The following is a 22,135-nucleotide window of genomic DNA, read 5'->3' as shown; positions in this document are numbered from 1 at the left end:
CTTTGTCCTGGATGGTGTCAAGCTTCTTGAGTGTTGTTGGAACTGCACTCATCCAGGCAAGCAGAGTGTTCTATCACACTCATGACTTATGCCTTGTAGATGGTGGACAGGTTTTGGGGAGTCAGGAGGTGAGCTACTCATGGCAGGGTTCCTAGCCTCTGACCTGCTCTTGTAGCCACAGTATTTATATGGTTAGTCCAGTTCAATTTCTGGTCAATAGGAACCCCCAGGATGTTGATAGTGGGGAATTTGGCCATGGTACAGCCATTGAATGCCAAGGGGTGATGGTTAGATTCTCTTTTGTTGGAGATGGCCATTGCCATGGAGATGGCCATGGCACTTGTGTGGCGCGAATGTTACTTGCCACTTGTCAGCCCAAGCCTGGATATAGTCCAGGTCTTGCTGCATTTGGACATGGGCTGTCACTAATAAATCCAACTGGGAATTCAAGAGGAACCGCTTTACTCAGAGTGTGGTGAGAACATGGAACTCCCTCCCAGGGGGGTGGTAAACAGCAATAACAAAGATACATTTAAGAGGAGGCTAGATAATCACGAACGAGAAAGAAACAGAAGGATAGGCCAATCGGATGGCGGGGGCAGTGGTATTGAAGAGGGTTGTGAGGAGGTTGGTGTGAAACATTAACATTGGCATATGTTTATGTTTGCGTGCTACACATTCCAAATTAATGAACAGTACACTATCCACTAACTGAAAAAGTTACAATGTGTGACTTTCCTTGGGTTAACTGGGTACTCGTAGCTTTCTCTTGGGAGTTGTTTATCAGATCCCATGATAGTACTATTTTTATCCACAGATTATGCCACTGTATTGGTAAGCTTCTAAGCTTCGGATATCAATAGTGCTTTCAGTAGTCACGCTATGTCCCACCATGTGCTCAGTTTCTCAGCAATCTATTGCAGCAAATAAGCATTTGGTTTCAATTTTGTACATGTATTTATTCCTTCACATGTTTATTATGCAGATTATGTTCTGCATCACTTTTTATGCAACATCTATGAAGCAAAAGGATACCCAGGATATTTTTGTTGGTGAAAGGTGTTACTCAATTTGCAGTTTATACAGGATGGTTATTCGAACAGGCATGTTTTTAATTCTGAAGGAGAACGTGGTCTACACAAGTATGTAAATACGTGCCATATGCTGATCGCACATATTGCACAAGATATACACATATTTAACACACCCACTAAAAGGCCAACTAAATCCAAATAAAATCACATTTCTGATTATCTAGGACAACGAACTGTATTAATTCCAGGTTTCACTATATAATCCAATATCAGTGCTGTCACTGGGCATTAAAGGTTCACTTCAGACCTTAATTTGAGCTACAATGTAAATATTTGGGGCAAATGTTTTAAACGTAGCTCACTTTTGGAATTCTAAGACAATGTCCGCAACAGGCAGGATGTTACCTATCGTCATTCCAAGAAGATCAGATATGTATACAAATATTGTCAAGTGTTCCAGATAGCTAACTAAAACAAGCTTGGGGAGGCAGCAATGTTGCAGCCATATAATGGATGAGAAAGAAATAAGGTCATGTTTCAACCAGATATAACTGGGGTGGAGTTGGTTATTTATGAAAACTGATTGCTGACAATTTCAAGAGATTGTGTGAGAGAGAGAAAGAGAGATCACTCAACCAATCAGGGAATTACTCCCAATTAAAGAATCTACTGCTGCTCTCCTGTTCTCTTTTCCCATAAGCAAGCCCTTGTTTATGGTGCTGTTCTCTATTAACCTCCCCAATACCTTTGTCCTAGTTAGCACTGAAGCTGTGGAAAACTGCGTGCTTAATGTACAGAGCCCCAGAGGCCATTTAAGCACAGGGAAGTCACTGTGTTCATTATAGACTTGTTTTCATACACATCTCTCGCTCCGTTAGGGAATACCTTTAAAAACTAGGCAGCCTTGTGTTGTGTTTCTGACACCATCTTGTGGTCAGAAAACCACAGTAGATATGAGAGGTCTCAAGGTAGAGCATAAACTGCTGTGTTGTCACACAAATATCAATGTTGAACAAATAATGACTCTGAAATTACTGACAATGCCTCCTTTGTAACTGGAGCATCATAAATCATTACTACGCTAAATTGACATGTAAAACTTATGGTCTGAAATTACATTATTTTATTCAAACACTACTCATAGGTGCAGACCCAACAGTGTGAATTATTTAACAATACCCTTTGCTTTTACAAGATCCACCAAAAGCTATTCAAAAAAAGGGGGAGGCAACAAAATCTAATTTTCCATTTTTAACAGAAACACAAACTCACCACAAATCAATGACCTAAATGGCTTCAGAAATTATGAAACTCTTACTGATCCCTGGTACTTTTACAGTCAAGAGAGATGAGTTATGTGGAGGTGGTGGGGCGGGGGGGGGATAGTGAAGGGAGTGAAGGGAAGAAAACTAAGAGAAGGGTCTATAAAACATTTTGATAGAGTGCATAAAAAAAAATGTTTCCTGTGGGGAAGAGCATAACAAGAGCCCATCAACGTAAGACAGCCACCAAGAAATCTAATAAGAAATTCATAGGAAATCTCTTCACCCAAAGAGTGTAAGAATGTGGAATCTTCTACCACAGGGAGTAGATGAAGTGAATAGTAGAGATGCATTAATGAGCAAATGGACACCCATTATCCCCAAGCCCACTGTAATTTAGTGGCACTGGGAAGGGCAGTACCACCGAAAGCCATCTCCTAGCTTGCAATCCGCATTCTGCCTTCACTCACCTTTGGCTTATTGTCCTTTGGCGATTCTAGGCCTCTGGTGGATGCACTGCCAGCAGTTGTCACTGCTCCCAGTGGCGCTGATGACAATGAGGAGCTGGCAGCCTCTTATTTACCAACAGCTCTTGGCAGGTGGGACTTCCACTTGAATCCTGGGGAAGGCCCAACGGTGGCCCCTTAAGAACCGGAAGGGCACTTAATAGCCAAGCCTCCCCCATGGAACTGATTTGGGCGGGTGGGTGGGGGGGTTGTGGGCAGGGGAGTTGCCTGCCGGGTCTCCAACCAGTGGGTGAGACCACAGTCTAGCTGAGTAAATCCAGCCCTATGTTTCTCCAGAAAGTGCGCTGTTGGGATCCCAACAGACTGCAATCCCCAACCAAACAATGAAATAACAAAATCTTGCACTCTTACGCTATTAGTATCGTTGTAAAAATCCTTGGAAAAGTTACACCTTATTGAATGAGGTGTAACTGGGTTTTGAAATGGTGTATTAACTTCTTATTTACTGCTAAACACCCTCACTGGGCCTGAAAAGCTACTCTTTTTACTTATGGAATGTCACATTTCTCCATGATGATAATAAACTTAGACATTTTTAAAATAGTACTTTTTAAACATTATTTATATTGATATTCTATTTTCTACCTAAAGCCAATCATTTATTTTGTTATGTGAAAAATTAAATGAAAACTGAAGGGATTCAGTGTCTTTAACTTCTCGGTTTGCGGTCTGTGTGAGACAATTGATGTCATCAGGAAAAGGGATGGGCACTTGAAGGAAATAAATTTGCAGGGCTGTGGGGATGGAGCGGGGAATTGGGGCTGCCTGGATTGCTCTACAGAGAGCCAGCATGGACTGAATGTGGCAAATGGTCTGCTTATGTGCTGTAATGACTCTATGACTTCAATGTGATTGACTGCTTACCCTGCTTAGAATCATAGAATGGTTTCAGCAAGAAGCAGGTCATTCAGCCTGTCGAGCCCGTTCGGTTCTTTGCAAGAGCAATTTAGTTAGTTCCATTCCCCTGTCCTTTCCCTGTAGCATTGCAAATATTTTCCCTTCAGATGCTTCTCTAATTTCTCTTTGAAAGCCTGACATCACTGCAGCTGCTGCACAACTTCAAATTCATTTGACTTGACACCAGATTTAAACTTCCTTCAAGAAAGGGGAAGTCTAGGCCACAGAGATTGCTATATCTTTGAGGGCAGCTTTCTTTGAGGTCAGGCTTCACCACTGACCACAAAATCTAGCACAAGAATTAGGAGCAGGAGGAAAATAAAAGGCCCTCAAGCCTGTTCCGACATTCACTAAGATCATGGTTGATCTACATCAACTCCATTTTCCTGCCTTGACTCCATATCCTTTGATTCACTTTCTGCACAAATATCGATTGATCTCATCTTCAGTGACTGAGCATCCACAACTCTCTGGAGTAAAGAATTCTCTCCTCAACTAAGTCTTAAACAGTCAACCTCTTTCCTGAGACTATGACCCTAGTTATAGACTCTCCTGTCCAGGGAAATGGCCTCTCAGCATCTAGCCTGTCAAACCCTTTAAGGACAAAGAAAATAATACATTCTCCAAATATCAGTTCGAGGTGAGTAGCATGCAGGAAAAAGAAAATTTCCTGTGCTTTTTCCCTTTTTGCTGTCAGCTCCATTATCTGTTATCAAGCCTTCCTTTCGTTGGCCTCAGCCTGGTCCTCCCCATCCTATAAATCATGTCATACCATAAGGAAGGATACGAGCAGTGTTGGTGTAGGAACACCACTGCCTCCAATTGCTCCTCCAGTTCACATGCATTATCCTGATTTGGATACACATCGGTTGTTCCTTCATCATCGCTGGGCTAACTCAGCAGCACTATGGGGCACCTTCACTATGAGATTGCAATCATTCAAGAAGGCAGCCCACCACTACTTTCTCAAAGGGCAACAAGGAATGGGAAATAAATGCAAGTCTTACCAGTGTTCTCCACATGCTCAGAATGTTTTTTTTAAAAATAGCTCATGGAAGAAGAGATTTCAAAATACTGTTGTGTAAAGAAGACACAACATCCTCTTTAAAGCTAGCTATCCAGTAAGGCACCAGGTGCACGTATGACTTTTCGAAGCAGTGAAGAACAGGTCAATAAGCCATAAAATGAATATTGCATCTCTGAAATACTCAGCACTTCATTAATCTAATTATCAAAGGTTCACTCACTTGCCCAGCCAGATACTGGCCTGACAGGATGATCCATCAGCTGTCGTCCCTTCACAGATGCTGCTTTGGGTAAGAACCCCATTTGCCTGCATGGTGATTTCCCGATATAGCTGAGTAAATTGATAGAGATTTAGAATCCTAGAGGCATCGATATTTCCAGTTGTCTTGTTAATCTGTCAAAAAAATATTTGCCATATGATTAAAGGCAGCAGCATGCATACAGCACACATGAAAATAACAGCAATTTGCATTTAATGTAGTGCCTTTAATGTACCAAAACCTTCTAATGTGCTTCACAGGGACATCATCAAACAAAATTTGACACCGAGCTATGTAAGACTGAAAGCTTGGTCAAAGAGATAGGTTTTAAGGAGTATCTTACAGGAGGAGGAAGAAGTAGTAGAGAGAGGGGGAGGTTTAGGGAGGGAATTCCAGAGCTTAGGGCCTCAGCAGCTGAAGGTGGGGTGAAGGGAGTGGTGGGGTATGCACAAGAGGACAGGATTAGAGGACTGCAGAGATTTTGGATAGTAGTGGGGCAGGAAGAGGTTACAGAGACGGGGAGAGGTGAGGTCATGGAGGGATTTGAAAACAAAGACGATATTTTTAAAATTCATAAAAAATAAGACAGGACTCCACTTTTGGAGGTGCTGTCATTCAGGTGAGGCATCAAACCAAGGTCCGTTCTGTCCTCTCCGTTGGATGTAAAAGGTCCCACACCACTACTTCAAAGAAGAACACGGGAATTATCCCTAGTGTTCTGGAGCCAATGTTCATTCTTCAATAAAACATCACAAAAGCAGATTATCTGGTCATTATCACATTGCTGCTTGCGGAAGCTTGCTGTGCACAAGTTGGCTGCTGTGTTTCCTACATTACAACTATAACAACACTTCAAAAAGTACTTAATTAGCTGAACAGATATTTGAGATATCCGGTAATCATGAAAGGTGCCATATGAACATAAATCTTTCTTTCTTTACTTTAAATCTTTCTTTTTTCCTTCTGTGCACATTTCTTTTATCATCATCCTTGCTTAAACAAGTTGATTGTGTTTATTCTTTCATATTTTGGTTTGCTCTTGCACTTATTTAGCACCTTATCAGGAAGTGCCAAATTGCTTCACGACCAGTGAAATACTTTTGAAGTGCTGTCACTGATGTTATGCAGACTAACACAATTGCCATTTTTACACATACAAACAGCAAATGAAATTAATGTCTGGTTACTCTGTTTCTTTTGTCGGATTTAGTCAAGGAGAGAAATGCTGGTGAGAATATGGAGAGATTGCTAGTTTTCCTTTTAATGCTGAACAGGCAGATTGGTTTAGCATTTTATCTGAAAGCACTGCATTTTAATTGTCAGCCTAGGTTATGTCCTCTATCTCTGGAATGAGGCTTGAAACCTCACCTCTCTGGGAGTGCTACCCACTGAGCTGAGCCATAAAGACAAAATTATGAGAACTCAATTTTTTTTCTTGTAAAGTCCTTTAGCTTAGGGGTTTACTTAACAGTGATGGGACATGATACTGTAATTCCTAATTGAAGACCATCACTTTTCCAGAACTCTGTGACTATCTAAGTTTTTGCATACATCAAATCTCTACATCATGAGTTTTTAAACGGTGTCCCTTTTCATTGCTATAAATTAAAAGAGGTGCTTCTTGCAGGGGAACAGGAGGGGGCAGGCCTTTCAGCCTCTTGCGGCTCCTCCACCATTTAATTATATCATGGTTGATCTGGATCTTTACCTACCACGTGGGTTCCGTAATCCTTAATAATCTTATCCAACAAAAATATATCAGTCTCAGGATTTGAAATGTTTAGTTAAGTTCTCTGCCTTAACAGCTTTTTTTTGTTTGGAAGGGGGAGGGGTAAGAGTTCCAGATTTCCACTACTCTTCTGTGTGAGGACATCGTCCCTGGCATCATCCCTGAACGGCCTGGCTCTAATTCTAAGGTTATTACCCTTTGTTCTGGATGCTCCACCAGAGAAAATTGTTTCTCTCTATCTAGCCTATCAAATTCTTTAATCATCTTAAACACTTCAAATCCATCACCCCTAAGTCTTCTATACTCGAGGGAACACAAGCCTAGTCTTTGCAATCTGTGCTCATAATTTAACCATTTTGGACTGGGGTCAGAGTGGGTCAATATATACAAGGATCCTCTGACTTTTCCTTGCCTGAGAAGGCACAGCAAAGTTTGAAAACCACTGGTCTACATGGAATATGAATAAAGTGACACAAATCGAGGAATTTAACCTTTCTCACCAAAGGGAAAAGGCCATGTCCCAGTTGGCCATCCATTGGGGAAGGTTACAGTTACCCACAAAGAATCAGAAACAGGAACACTACATTTTTAAGCATCTCCTTCTAATAAATGTATTCAGACAAGTCACAAGCATACTGCACGATTTGATTATGGAAATCGTGAATCTTGAGAATAATTTACAACTTGAATTTGTAACCTGCGCCATGTGAATTTTTAGTAATATTGAGTATTGCTGAAAAAAGACGTTGTTGAAGTTTTTCATCTTGCACTCATCAGGGCAATTCATAAGAATACCAAATGTAAAGGGAACAATTTATACTACACGAGAAGGGAGTGCTGATTGGTTGGCAAGTGGCCTCTGATTGGTAGAGGCATTGCCATAGAGAATGCACCAGTTAACTGATGACTGACAGTTAACTGCCATAAAAGCAAAATGTTGCAGATGCTGGAAATCTAAAACAAAAACAGAAAATGCTGGAAAAGCTCAGCAGGTCTAACAGCATCTGTGGAGAGACAAATAACAGAGTTAACTTTTCGAGGCCTTATGACTCTTCTTCAGAATGCTGCTGAGTTTTTCCAGCATTTTCTGTTTTTGTTTTAGTTAACTGCCATGCTTTGATTAAATTGGTCCACAGTGCCTTGGGGAGTGAACCAGATAATGGCTGTCCCCTATTTTGTTTGGTTAAAAGAGGCACAATGTGTGTACATGTTGTTTCTGTCTGCAAAGAACAGGGCCTGTCTATTAATATTTGTAGCTTCTAGCACGTGAAAGTGCACCACACCGTGAACGCGAAAGATAATCTTGAATTGGCTGTCAGTGTAGTTCTTAGCACATTCAGGATTATTTAGCAAATGTTGTCCAATCATGGGACCATATCTAATGTTGGACACAGTGTTTTGAGTTTTGCAAACACCATATGGTCGGTACCTTGCCTGTTGCCAACAGCCGAAGGGACATGCTGTTTGATATGATCTGCCAATCTTTGGGACGTACGGCCTACATTCCTAGCATCCCACCAGCACCAAAATTCATATACCACATTACTCATTTGTGTAATAGGCAGATGTCTTTTTGGCTTGATAGCAACATCCCATTAGTGGTGAATACCACTCATATTGCTACTGCATAGTAGCGGCTTGAAACGGCTAGTTTCAACTGTTGTTCAAATTTTGGAGATACCTTGTCCTTCCAGAGTAATCTGAGATAGACTGGGCACTTTTCGGGGTCAAAAGTGGCAGCCTTAGGCCAATTAAAGAGTTTGTGCTATATGTAGCAAACAATGATCTGATCAGGGTAGCCATTATCCTGCAAGATACCTTTGATGCGCCCTATTTCAGCATCAAGCTTGCATGGTGAGCAAATGGCTTGGGCCCTATTTATGAGGTTGCTGGTAAAGCCAATCTTATAGCGCGTGGGACTGTAAAAATTCCAATGAATATATTGACCAGTGAAGGTAGGCTTGAGGTAGTAGAGAATCCCCTGGCAAGTTTCTCAACTAGCATGTCAAGGAAAGGGAGCTCATTTGACTGCTCCATTTCAAAGGTGAATTCGAGCATAGGATGGAGCCCATTAACGTGTGTAAGGAAATTCTTACATGCAGCTGCAGATTCAAATATAGCAAATGTATCATCAACATATCAGAAATATCCAAGAGGTAGGAGGTTGAATGTCTTTCCATCGAACATGTTTCTTATGGAACACAACAATGATGTTTGCGAGAGCTGGGCCTACAGGCGGTCCCATGGCAACACCATCTATTTGGGCATAGATGGTGTCATTAAAACTGAGTTCAACTGCTCGAGTTGCTGAGTTCGTAAATTCAATGAGTACACCACAATGGTGGTGGGTCCAGATCACCATGATATAGTGCTGCAATGCAAATGTCTATGACTTCCTTGAGCAGTACCTTGATGAATAGGCCTGCAATGTCAAATGAGCACACTGACATGGCATTGCCACTGATATGGTCTTCGCAAATATGAAGGAATCATTCACCATGTGTATAAAAAACTTGCTCAAAACAGGTTGTTGTTGCAACTTGCCCAACAATTTGGCCAATTCATGAAGTGCAGAACTGGCTATAGATAAGGAAGGGCGGAAAGGGGCATCATGTTGGCATGTCTTGGACAGCCCATACATATGCAGACACAATGAGCTGTGAGGACAAACCCTACCATATATATCACCCAGGAGCTCACTGCTCTTACACAAGTCCATCAAGTGTTTTTATACCTTGCTTTTGAGCAAGGCTGTCCAGTCATGTTGAGTGGCAGATCCAATGGATACAAATTTGGACCTGTTATTAAGGATGGCATGCCCTTTGTTGATATAGTAATGCTTGTTAAGGGTGATACTCCAATACCTTTGCCAGGTTTGCAGATATGTATGTCTGGGTTTGGCCTTGAGGTCTCACAGCGCTACCAGACATTTGCGTTGCATGTGAAAATCATCCGAGTCATTCGGAATCCTGCAATATGTGCGCGCTAGATCAGCTGGAAGTGCTTTTAAGGATTTAGCATCTTCAGTGGACACGGGTTTGTGGTGGGATAGTTAGGAGTAGGGGAGTTCAAACTCAGCAAATATCTCTTCCCACTTGATGTGGGATGAAGTCACACCAAAATTGAAACCAGTGTGGCACACTTATGCATGCTAGAGGCTACATATATTAATATACTGGGCCCTGTTCTTTGCAGACAGAAAAAACATGTACACACATTGCACCTGTTTCATCTAAACAAAACAGGCGACAGCCATTCTCTGGTTCATTCCTCAGGGCAATGCCTTGACCAATCAATCAGTCAATCTGCCTGATTTGAATTTAAACAAAGCTTTGCAGTTAACTTTTAGTCATCACTTAACTGGTGCACTCTCCATGGCAATGCCTCCACCAATCAGAGTCCACTTGCCAACCAATCAGCACTCTCTTCTCATGGAGTCTAAATTGTTGTTTCCTTTACATTTGGTATTCCTGCGTAATGTCCTGATAAGTGCAAGATGAAAAGCTTCGACAACATGTTTTTTTTTTTGGAATACTCAAGTTCTGTATCACCAAACAACTATCCAGTAATATTCCAAAAATGAAGGAACAAGCAAAGCAGGAATAAAGTAGTGGATTCAATGGACTGAAGGCTGGGAGAAGTTGTTATACCATGAGCCGCCTACTCTAACTCAACCATAGTTGCTTTTACAAGCAACTAGCTAATTCCCTTTTATAAGTTGTTACAGGATCTGCTTCAACAATAATTTCTGACAGAGAACTCCACACAACACCATGTGTGCAAAATGAGTTTTTTGCTAATCTTCCCTTTTAATTGAAGGTAAATTTGCGATAATTAAAATTGTCCTTTTTTACAAGTTTATTATTCTGCAGCAGTTCAGATGCCTATAGCTCACTAATGAAACAACTGACATACTGTGGCCAAAGCTCTTATCGACAGCTTCCTATTAGGTTGATATAAAGAGTTTTGTTCAGTTTGATAGCAGTCTCAGATGAGACACTGTGCTGTGGGTTCCAGCCTCACTCCAAGAGAGCAGAGCACCGAAACTAGCACAATAATGTAGCAGTGTTACATTAAGATTTGGCCATTGTTCAGTCAAAATGTCCAGTGGACTAGTGGACTATTGCAAGAGAAGGGAGGTCACCCAACATCCACCCCCCCGAATAGATTGACTGGTTATTTGTCTCTTTTGCTATTTGTGGGATTCTGTTGTGTGCAAATTTGCTGCTGTTGCTGGTTACATAATAACAGTGGCTAAACTTAAGGTAATTGAGAAACACTTTTATATACAATACAAATGCAAACTTTTTCATTCTCTGAAATCAATGTTTCAACAGCAGTACCTGATAAAGGTAGACATCAAAAATCCTTACACACTTTTAAATTTAATAGAAGTATTAACAGCCAATTTAAAAAACAAATTATGCCTACTGTAGATATAGGATGTATAGATATGCACTTTGTTTAAAGTAGCATTGGAATGGTTAAATATTTTAATTGCTTTTAAATTATATAATAACTGCTTTTTACATACCTTTGAGCTAACAATCCTAACAATGACTTTCCAAAGGGCAGAGGAATCAGATCCAGGCAGTACTTCAAACAATAAGCATTTCTCTTGCCCAGCAGTCAGTCTTTCTGTGCTACAATGGTTAGAAAAACAGAACATTAACATTTCTCTGTCGTAAAAGGCTCAATACAGATACCTTGACTTTTAGAAATGGACTTCAGCAATTAATCACTCAGCAAATAATTCCAGGTTTTATTATGAAATCGTTCATTGGCTCCGATCAGAGTTCTTCCCTCCTGTCCTCTTGTAATGGTGGTGTGGTGAGCACCATTACCCATTCCAGATGCATGGGCCTAACCTGCAAGAGTCAATGGAGGGTGTCACAAAAAAATGACATATTTCCAGTGGAGGTGTAAGGGAGTCAGGAGAACAGAGGCAGGGACAGAGAGGGACTGAGACAGAGAGAAACAAAGCGCAAACAACAGCCTCTACAGATAAGGAGGGAGGGAGATCGTCGGGCCTATATGTGGCTTCCAACCCTCAGTTGTATCAAACTGCCACAAAAATGACTAGTGAGAATACCACAGACTGCAAAGGTTCAAGAGTGGCTCACTATAATTATACAATATAAACTCATATCACCTCTACTTTTTTTAGCTCAATATTCATTTCCCCTTGCACCTCAGTTAAGTGCATTTAAGGAAGGCCAGTAAATGTTGGCCTTGCCAGTAACATTCACATACTTTGAACGAACAAAAAAAATAGGTACTGCAATCATAGATGCATTCTGACTTAAAACATTTGCATAGCTATTAAAGTGATGAAAGCACAAATCGCAGATGGTGCTGAAAGTAATGGGCAAAGGACAGGAAATAAGGACAATTACTGTTAATAGAAGGGTATACTGATAGGATGCAAGACTATGTGCAGCATAGACCAGTTGGGCTGAATGGCCTGCTTCCCTGCTGGTATGCATACTCTGTGATTAGATGCAGGTTTATGGTGAGCTCAGGAACAGCATTAGCCTGAGAGTAGGTTTTCAGTCACTAATATCTTTGTGAAGAGGAGGAATTAAATATTTCACAACAGAAGAACAAAAGCATGGAAAGCATGTAACACACTTCTAAATCATTGGAACAACTTACGTTTACATAGCACCTTTAATGTAGAAAAATATCCCAAGACACTTAACTGAAGTGCAAGGGAAAATGAACGTTGAGCTAAAAAAGTAGAGATTAAGAGGTGATATGAGTTCATACTTTATAATCAAGTGTGACCGGATTGTCATATCAAGGCAATGAGTTTGTAAGAAAACCACACAACCCACCAAGTTGAAAGGAAACTTTGTCTGACGTGAGAATTCACAAGAAAAATAATTTCCAGATGAGAGCAGCTCAACACAAACAGAATATTCTGAAATTCCTATGAGAAAATATGCATGGGGTCATTTTCTGACTTCGGGCTCTTGACAGGGCAACCTTGCCTGCCGGAAGCACATATTGAAAAATCCAGAGCATGCACAGCCTTCTGACCAGAAGTTTTAAACGTCTGGAAAATCAGGTACAAGGTGCCTCTGAGTTTCCACTATTTGCTCCTGATGGGTCAGGTGTGCCATCAAAGCACAACGTTGGAAAACGTCCCCTGTAACATTAATTAATATCCTGGCATTTCCCTTCATTCAAAGCTGCACATCCAATATCCACATGCCTGAACAGCTGACGATCGGAGGCAAAAAAAACCTTAGAAGTGCAAAGAATCCGACATCACATAACAACACAATCACTCTGTGCTGGACTGGAAAAATGAATGGTGAAAACATTGAGGGTACAATGGGAAACAGAATACAATTCAGTCTGTCTTCACGTTGGCAAAAGTTCAACTTTTCTTTTTAAGCAGAGAATGAAAAGATTTGCAAGACTGTGGGGAAAGAGTAGCAGTTGCAACTAACTGGATGGCTCTTTCAAAGAGCCGGCACAGACACAATGGAATGAGTGACCTCCTTTTGTGCTGTAAGATTCTTTACCAAGAGACAGTCAGATGATCTACTCACTGACTCTGGTAATCAGTCATATCAGCACAAGCGTGTAGGCACCACAACAATATTTAACAATTCAAATATTTAGTTAGCAGGAGGGTGCTATTAATTTCAACTTCTGCACCATCATACTATAAAATGTGTTCGTAAATCAGTAGTGCTACCCTTTTATCATTTTGAAATGTTAACACACATTTTGTAAGCTAAGTAAGGGGAGAACTCACATTTCATTAAGTTCTGCCACTCTGGCGAGAAACTCCTCATAAGTCAGGAAGCCACTTTCCCTCACCAGGGCAGCATGTTTCATCATCCGATCAGGCAATTTATTAAAGACCGCTGGAGTTTGATTTGAAATATGTTGACCCATCACTGGACAACTGATGGGTGTCTTCACCACGGGCTCTAGATTTGAGTCATTTGTAAAGATCCTGTTTAGTTTAAAGAAAGGAACAGGTGAGAAGGTTCTATCTATGGTCCTTTCAAACAGTTCACTGAGGACAATGAAACATACAAAATAGTGCATGAAATACAACACCAATCAGCAATTGATCATGAAGGAAAATAAATTATATAACACAAGATCATTGCAGACATTCCAAAACACTTCAAAAGTGGTCACTGTTGCATGAGCAATCCCAACAGCCTAAATTTGCAGAGAGCAAGATTCCATTATTAGCAATGGAGGTGAATGACTGGTTAATCTGTTTTAACTGCCGTTTATTGAGTCAGGACATCTGGGGAACTTTTTACATTCTTTCTATAGGGTTTGCAAATCACACATCTTTTCCACTATCTTTTGGGTATCAAAAACAAGAATTGTGTACAAGGCTGAGAGGATGTTTCTCCTCAATGTGGGAACTTAGAATTAGGGTGCACAGTTAAAAAATAAGGAGTCTCCTATTTAACATTGAGATGAGGAGGAATTTTTTCTCTGAGTTTGTTCATCTTTAGAATTCTCTACCTCAGAGAGCAATGGAGACTGGGTCGTTGAATATATTCAAAGCTGAGTAAGCCATATTTTTGATCTACAAGGCAGACAGGGGTTATGAGGGAAAAGGCAGGAAATCAGATCAGCCATGATTTTACTGAATGGTGAAGCAGTCTTAAGGGGCCAAATTGCCTACCCTTGCTCCTATTTCTTATGAATAGAAAGTAGATGGTGTAACACCAATCTTTAAAAAGAGACACTAGGGCAATTAAGGAGATTAACACCCATCATAAGTAAAGTAGATGAAGCCTTCCCGGAAGATGAAATATCAAGACAGGATGTCATAGTAAGGAAAAAGCAAAATACTGTGGATGCTGGAAATCTGAAACAAAAACAAAAATAGCTGGAAAAACTCAGCAGGTCTGACAGCATCTGTGGAGAGGAACACAGTTAACGTTTCGAGTCCGTATGACTCTTCATCTGTTCTGAAGAAGTCATACGGACTCGAAACGTTAACTGTGTTCCTCTCCACAGATGCAGTCAGACCTGCTGAGTTTTTCCAGCTATTTTTGTTTTTGTCATTGTAAGGAGGTCCTTACAGTTATGGGATGGAGGTCTTGCCTAATAAGTGGAATTCTTTGGAAGTGACAGAGGCTTATTGCCAGTATGTGTAATAGATTAAGATTTCAGCAAAGCTTCTTTCTGATGCCATAGCACAATGTAAAAAGGCATAGGAGACAAACCTCTGAGGTGGACTGAAAACTTGACTATACCACAGAAAGCTGTGAATGGAACTGTTATGAGATGGCACAGGGCACTCTGAGGGGTTGGTGGTGTGCTGTTATGATAAATGCTGAGGCCGCTGTTCTTTATGGTGTATGTCATTGAGACACTTCATTTATGAGGAAAGATTGGAGAAGTTGGGACTGTTTTCCTTGGAAAGGAGAAGGGTAAGCGGAGACTTGATTGAAGTTTTCAAAATCATGAGGGGGTCTAGACAGAGTAGATAGGGAGAAGCTGTTCCCACTCGTAAGTGGATCAAGAACCAGGGGACGCAGTTTTAAAGTGTTTTGCAAAAGGAGCAAATGCGAGGTGAGAAAAAACTTTTTCACACAGCAACTAGTTAAGGTTTAGAATGCACTGCCTGGAAGTGTGGTGGAGGCAGGTTCAATTGAGGAATTTAAGAAGGCACTGGATGATTATTTAATAGAGACAAAATTTGCAGGGTTACAGGGAAAAGGCAGGAGATTGGCACTAAGTTAAAATGCTCAGAATGTCAGTGCAGACACAATGGGCAAAATGGCTTCCTTCTACACTGTAACAGTACTGTGATTCTGTAAATGATCTGAATCCTTGAACAAAAAGAACCAGTTTAGATTGTGTGCTCAGGTCCTGGAATGAAGTGTGCACTCATGCTCTTTCAATTTAGGTAAGAGTGCTCCCAGATAGGTCAATCTGACTTGCTCCAGCGAGGTAATGTAGTCAAGAAACATCAGCATTAACAAATAGTCATTGCTGCTGCCGAATAAAGAAACAAAGCAGAGACCAGCAAGAGAGTTACAAAGGAAGTTAGAAAAAACACACAATCTCCTTTTGTAGTGTCAGAGTGTGATGGAATGCAAGTTTTTGTATCTGGTCTCTCACTGTGAGCTCATGATCTATGCCATTCCATAGCCCAATGTAGGCAGATCCTTCATCAGAAAGAGAAAGAAAACTAGAGAGGGAGAATCAATTTGCAGGCTGGGTCTGCATGTCTTCTAAGGGCAGATTTCAGAGATATACTCATGATTTTGCGTGGCTAAGGGAGGCTGCTGAAATCTACTCCACACAGGGCCACAGCAGATAAGAGAGGGAAACATTTCACTAACCAACTCAAGCTAAAGAAAAAGGCCATTGGTCTAATTGGTCATGTAATCAGTCTGTTCCCATTCAACCTATTTTCTCCCATGGATATCTCCAATCTAATCCTGAATATTAACATTGTTTCTACTTTAATAACTAATGCATGAAGTAAATAGCACAGCCTCAGATCTCTCTATGTGAAGTTTCTCCTGCCCTCTGCTCTTAATCTCTTACATTTAAGCATTACCTACTGCCCTCATTCTAGGCCGCTCACTGCTGGAAACTGTCTGCTTCTATCTACCCCGTCCTATCATTTCAGTTTACGGATATTCAGGGTCCCTGACAAATGACAATGGATGAAACTGGAATGTGCTGTAAAGTGCGACAGGCAGGTAAAGTGTGACATACCATTTTTCATATTGTACCAGCAAGTCTCCTGTGTAGTATCCATAGCAGCTTGTATGGATAGGAAAATAATATCATGCAAAACAATGTTATTTCTAAATATTAAAGTGCTCCTTTAGGGTATGTATCTATGCTCCTTTAAGCGTACAAAATGTAACTGATGTTAAGTAAACAATAAACGTGTTCAAGCACAAATCAATAAAGAGGTTGCAGATTTTGTGGCTCTGGTATTTTATGTTCCTTGAGAGCTCATACGTTTGAAATGACAATCTATAAGCGTTACAGGAATGTGTATTACATATTATCCAATGCCTGAAGTGTGGCAGCAGAGAGGGCACACTCTGTAGATTTTTCTTACATTAAAGATAGAATTTCCCTGCAATGAACTGCACTCTGTTTCTTGGAAAATCAGTGGTGAGAATGCTACAACAATTATTCATCAACCTATTTAAAGCATCACACATTAAGGTCAAGGGCTTAACTAAACCGAATCTCCTGCACACAACCATTTCTTAACTGATTAAAGACTGAAGTAGATGCGTATAGAATTAAGAGTTTGTATTACTTGCCATAACAAAAAACCAGGATTGATTTTGAGGCTGTAATCTAAACCCATGATTGAGGTATACTGTATCTGAACCTCTTGTAGTTAATTTTTATTTGTATGTGGTTTGAGACACTATCGCTGCACATTCCTGGTGAGAGGCTTCTGCCGCGATAGCTTACTACATGGTAAAGGTTGGCAAAATTATCTGCACTACAGATTTCCGTGAAGTACAAATCCCTCATCTCTAATTACAGGGGAAAATGCTTTGAGATTGAAGGAATAATTTCTGACTGACATTTGAAGGTGCATCTATGAAAATGCCAATAACTTCATTGGGTCTGAGCAGTGAGACAGTGCTGAGAAAGGACACAGCCAGCAGGTCATGTCTCAATCAGCTCATTACTGAAAAGTGCCACTTAAAGAGTCCTCAACAGTGGCCAGACTGCCTAAATAGCCAAGTGGTTATGGTACCCTAAATACCCAAGTGGTTATGGTACTGGGCTTGGCTTGGTTTAAATAGTCAAGTGGTTATGGTACTGGGTTTGTAACCCCAAGATCAAGAGTTCAAATCTCACAATGGCAAACTATGAAACAATGGTACTGGGCTTGTAACCCCAAGATCAAGAGTTCAAATCTCACAATGGCAAACTATGAAACAATGTAACTTCATCTGAATATGAACAGATGGAAACTTGTTTGTACTCGTTAGAGTTACAAAGTGGGTGTCACATTAGTACTCATTTGGCTGAAATGTCATCCATTAAACAGCAAAAACGTAATTAAGTAATCTTCAAATAAAAAAGCTAAGGACGGTCATTTGCTGATTTCTTCTGAATTTGATAACCTAGAAGGAAAGAAACAACTTTGAATTTTTATAGCACCTTTCATGGCCTTGGTACATCCCAAAGCACTTTACAGCCAAGGAAGTACTTGTGAAGTTTAGTCAGTGTTGTAACTCTTTCGAGTACAAACCCGTTTCCATCTGTTCCTATTCAGATGAAGTTACATTGTTTCATAGTTTTGCCATTGTGAGATTTGAACTCTTGATCTTTATTGGTAATGATCTTTATTCAGATGACTATCATCCTCATTGTACCATATAAAGTTCGCTCTATCCAGTACTAGTGTGTTTGTAACTCTTTCGAGTACAAACCGTTTCCATCTGTTTCAGATGAAGTCACATTGTTCCATAGTTTGCCATTGTGAGATTTGAACTCTTGATCTTGGGGTTACAAACCCAGTGCCATAACCACTTAGCTATTTAGGCCAAGCTTAAGCCAAATGCACCTGGTATTCCCAGGCAGTCTCCCATCCAAGTACTAAGCAGGCCTGAGTCTGCTTAGCTTCCAAGATCAGACGAGATCGGGCATTTTCAGACTAGTATGGCCATAGCCTAAAGAAGATGTAACTCTTTCGAGTACAAACCCGTTTCCATCTGTTCCTATTCAGATGAAGTTACATTGTTTCATAGTTTGCCATTGTGAGATTTGAACTCTTGATACTCTTTTTGAGTAAACCTGTTTCCATCTGTTTCAGATGAAGTTACGTTGTTTCATAGTTTGCCATTGTGAGATTTGAACTCTTGATACTCTTTTGAGTAAACCTGTTTCCATCTGTTTCAGATGAAGTTACATTGTTTCATAGTTTGCCATTGTGAGATTTGAACTCTTGATAATCTTTTAAATGAAAACCAAATCAACAAAATTGGGATAAATCAGGCACAGCCCCTAATTCAGGTCAGCTGTAAAACCAAGAACAAAGTTTTAAAGGAAACTTACAAACTTTAAATCAAAATGTGATTAAAGGGGTCAACAAAACACCCCAGTCCCCGCGGTGCCCACCGAGCACGGAAGGCCTCGAGAGTGCCAGCAGACACCGCGTGCTCCTTCTCCAGGGACATCCGGCAGCGAACGTAGCCGCGGAAGAGGGACAAACAATCGGGCGGGACTCCCCCGTCGATCGCCCGCTGCCTGGACCTGTTAATGGCCAACTTGGCCAGGCCCAGGAGCAGGTTCACGAGGAGGTCCTCCTCCTTCCCGACCCCCTTCCGCACCGGGTGCCCATAGATCAGGAGCGTGGGGCTGAAGTGCAAACAAAACATCAATAAAAGGTTTTTCAAATAACTAAAAAGGGAGTGCAGCCTACAACACCCTATGTATACATGGTCCACGGACTCCACAAGACCGCAAAAAGGGCACGTGTCCTGAGAGTCCGCGAACCAATGCATCCTCTTATTATAAGGGACTGCTGCATGCAACACCCTCCAACCCAGGTCTCCGATAGAAAGGGGGAGGACACCTCCGTAGAGGGCCTCCCATCGGGGGCTTCCGCCGCCGGACGGCAACAAGGCACGCCAGGGCGTGTCCGGTCGACGGACAAGGGCGAGAAAATGGAAGGTGTGCAGCAGCAGTCCGTACAAAAAGCTCCTCTTTGCCGTGCCAAAAGGCACAGAGGGCATGTCCCCGAGGCGGCTCATATTGCGGGGCACCAGCACCCGAGGGAGGGTTCGGGGCTTGGGGCCAATGTGGAATTCCGTCCGAACAGGGGAACGCTCAGACGGAAGACCACCGCGCACCTGGGCCGCCTCAAGACCCAAAATAACGTCGGGTCCGAGCACGACCGTTCTCAGGTCTTGGATGGCATCGGCTGCGACCTGGACACTCACAGACGCGCGTCGCGCCAACTCCTGCGGGAGCATCCAGCCCAGTCCTCCGCCACCCAGCACGTCCCCGATTCTGGTCACCCCTGCGGCCACAGCCCTCCTCTCCGCCAACCACTGAAAAGGACGGAGGGGCGGATTCCTGAGCAGCGGCTCTCTGACGATAGCCGCTACTCCTGACGGGGGAGAGCTGCGTCGCGAGGCGACCACTTTCCAGACTTTGATCAGGTCCTGGTAAAAGACGGGCAACGCCTGCAAGGAGCCACCGAGGCCCAGCTGTTCTATAAACAGGAGCTGCACGTCATAATTCAGGCCGTGCACCTGACGGAGGAAATACGTCATCAGGGCACACCATCTAGGAGGAGGCTCGACGTAGAGGTATCGCTGCAGGGTCTGAAGGCGGAAAGTCGCCACCTGTGTGCGTAGGCACACTAGCGCCTGACCACCCTCCCTAAGCGGGAGACTCAGAACCTCGGCAGCGACCCAGTGCAATCTTTTGTCCCAGAAGAAGTCGACTAACAATCTCTGGATTCTTGTGACAAAGTCCGGGGGAGGGGTCAAAGTGACCAGCCGATACCACAACATGGCGGCGATCAGCTGGTTTATGACCAGAACTCGACCTCGGTAAGATAGCACTCGGAGCAGTCCTGTCCAGCGCCGCAGGCGAGCGGTGACTTTCGTCTCCAGTTCCTGCCAGTTTGCCGGCCAGGATTCCTCAGCGGGGCAGAGATGGACCCCCAGGTAGAGGAGGCTGGTCCTGCTCCAGGTGAAAGGCCTGAGCTCCTCGGGTAGGGGATCCATCTGCCACTGACCGACCAGGAGTCCAGAACATTTACCCCAGTTGATCCTGGCAGAAGAAGCGGCAGAGTAGACCACCTGGCACTCGCGCATCCTCCGCAGGTCAGCCGGGTCACTAAACATAAGGAGCACGTCATCGGCGTAAGCCGAAAGGACCACCCCGATGCCCGGCCCGCGCAGAACCAATCCCGACAACCTCCTCCGCAAGAGGCGCAGGAAAGGCTCCACGCAGATAGAATACAACTGGCCAGACAGGGGGCAGCCCTGACGTACCCCTCTCCCAAAGCGAAGGGGCGCCGTCAGGGACCCGTTAACCTTCACTAGACACTCCGCGGCGGTGTACAGAAGTCGGATCCGGGCGACAAAATGCGTCCCGAACCCGAAAGCTCGCAGAGTTCCGAGTAAGTATTCGTGATCCACCCTGTCGAACGCCTTCTCCTGATCGAGAGACAGGAAGGCGCTCGACAGACCAGCCCTCTGGGAATGGTGGATGATGTCCCGGACCAGATGGATGTTATCATAAATGGTTCGGTCCGGGACGGTGTAGGACTGGTCAGGGTGGATCATGTGGTCCAGCACGGTGCCGAGCCGAGAAGACATGGCTCGGGCGAAGATTTTGTAGTCCGTGCTGAGGAGGGAGACCGGGCGCCAGTTTTTAAGAAGGCGGAGATCCCCCTTCTTCGGCAGCAGGGCAATCACGGCCCTGCGCCACGAAAGGGGCATCTCCCCGGTAGCAATGCTCTCCCCCAGGACCCCCGCGAAGTCGCTCCCCAAGACGTCCCAGAACGCCCTGAAGAACTCCACGGTCAGCCCGTCTAGTCCCGGGGTTTTGCCCCTAGAAAGACCGTCGAGTGCGCCGGTCAGCTCCCCCAGACTTATAGGGGAGTCGAGCTTTCCGGCGCACTCCGGGCCGACCTGCGGCAGGTCCTCCCACAAAACTCTGCAAGCTTCCTCACTGGACGGATCTGGAGAGAACAGGGCAGTGTAGTAATCTCGGGCAATGGCCCTGATGCCCTCCGGATCCGAGACAAGGGATCCGTCGTCGGCCAGCAGCGTAAAGAGCTGCTTACGGACCCCGTGCCTTTTTTCCAGTGAGTAGAAGAAGGGAGAGCCACGGTCCATCTCCTTAAGGAAACAGATCCGCGACCTCACGAACGCGCCCCGAGACCCGACCAGTTGCAGGTCCCGCAGCGCGCCCTTCCTCTCATCGTACACCGACCGCAGGGCCGGGTCCGCGTCGGGCTGACGGAGACGTGCCTCCAGGTCGAGCACCTCCTTCTCCAACTCCTCGACCCTGGATTTGCGTCTCTTTGTCGACCCCTTCGCGTACTCTTGACAGAAAACGCGGACGTGAGTCTTGCCCACGTCCCACCATAGCCTCAAGGAGGGGAAGCCTCCCCGCTTCCTTCTCCAGCCGGCCCAGAAGCGACGGAACGAGTCCAGGAACCGCTGGTCTTCCAACAACAGGTTATTAAAATGCCAGTACGCGGACCCCGTCCGAGCGCAGAACGAAGTGAGCTCCGCCCACACCAGACGGTGAAAGCCTACTGCACCTGGTATTCCCAGGCAGTCTCCCATCCAAGTACTAACCAGGCCTGAGTCTGCTTAGCTTCCGAGATCAGACGAGATCGGGCGTTTTCAGACTAGTATGGCCATAGCCTAAAGAAGATGTAACT

At 43.5% G+C, this 22,135-nt stretch overlaps 1 protein-coding gene, 1 non-coding gene and 1 pseudogene across 3 annotated transcripts in view; all 3 read right to left on the bottom strand.

Moving 5' to 3' along the window:
- rnf141 (ring finger protein 141) overlaps positions 1-22,135 on the bottom strand; it is a 47,550-nt gene that overhangs the window by 7,264 nt on the left and 18,151 nt on the right. For both annotated transcript variants that reach the window (XM_041198378.1, XM_041198377.1), the window contains exons 2-4: positions 13,505-13,708; positions 11,270-11,378; positions 4,968-5,140 (exon numbers count right to left, since the gene is read on the bottom strand). In XM_041198378.1, the coding sequence (XP_041054312.1) occupies positions 4,968-5,140; positions 11,270-11,378; positions 13,505-13,647 (425 nt within the window). In that variant the 5' untranslated portion in view covers positions 13,648-13,708. The remainder of the gene's footprint in view (positions 1-4,967; positions 5,141-11,269; positions 11,379-13,504; positions 13,709-22,135) is intronic.
- LOC121283728 lies at positions 18,278-18,396 on the bottom strand (annotated as a pseudogene).
- LOC121283696 lies at positions 22,001-22,119 on the bottom strand. Its single transcript, XR_005944342.1, has one exon. It is a non-coding gene; the product is annotated as a 5S ribosomal RNA (ribosomal RNA).

The sequence above is a fragment of the Carcharodon carcharias genome, chromosome 10 (genome assembly GCF_017639515.1).
Source record: "Carcharodon carcharias isolate sCarCar2 chromosome 10, sCarCar2.pri, whole genome shotgun sequence".
NCBI classification, from domain to species: Eukaryota; Metazoa; Chordata; class Chondrichthyes; order Lamniformes; family Lamnidae; genus Carcharodon; species Carcharodon carcharias.
This window is presented reverse-complemented; position numbering and strand designations above follow the sequence as displayed.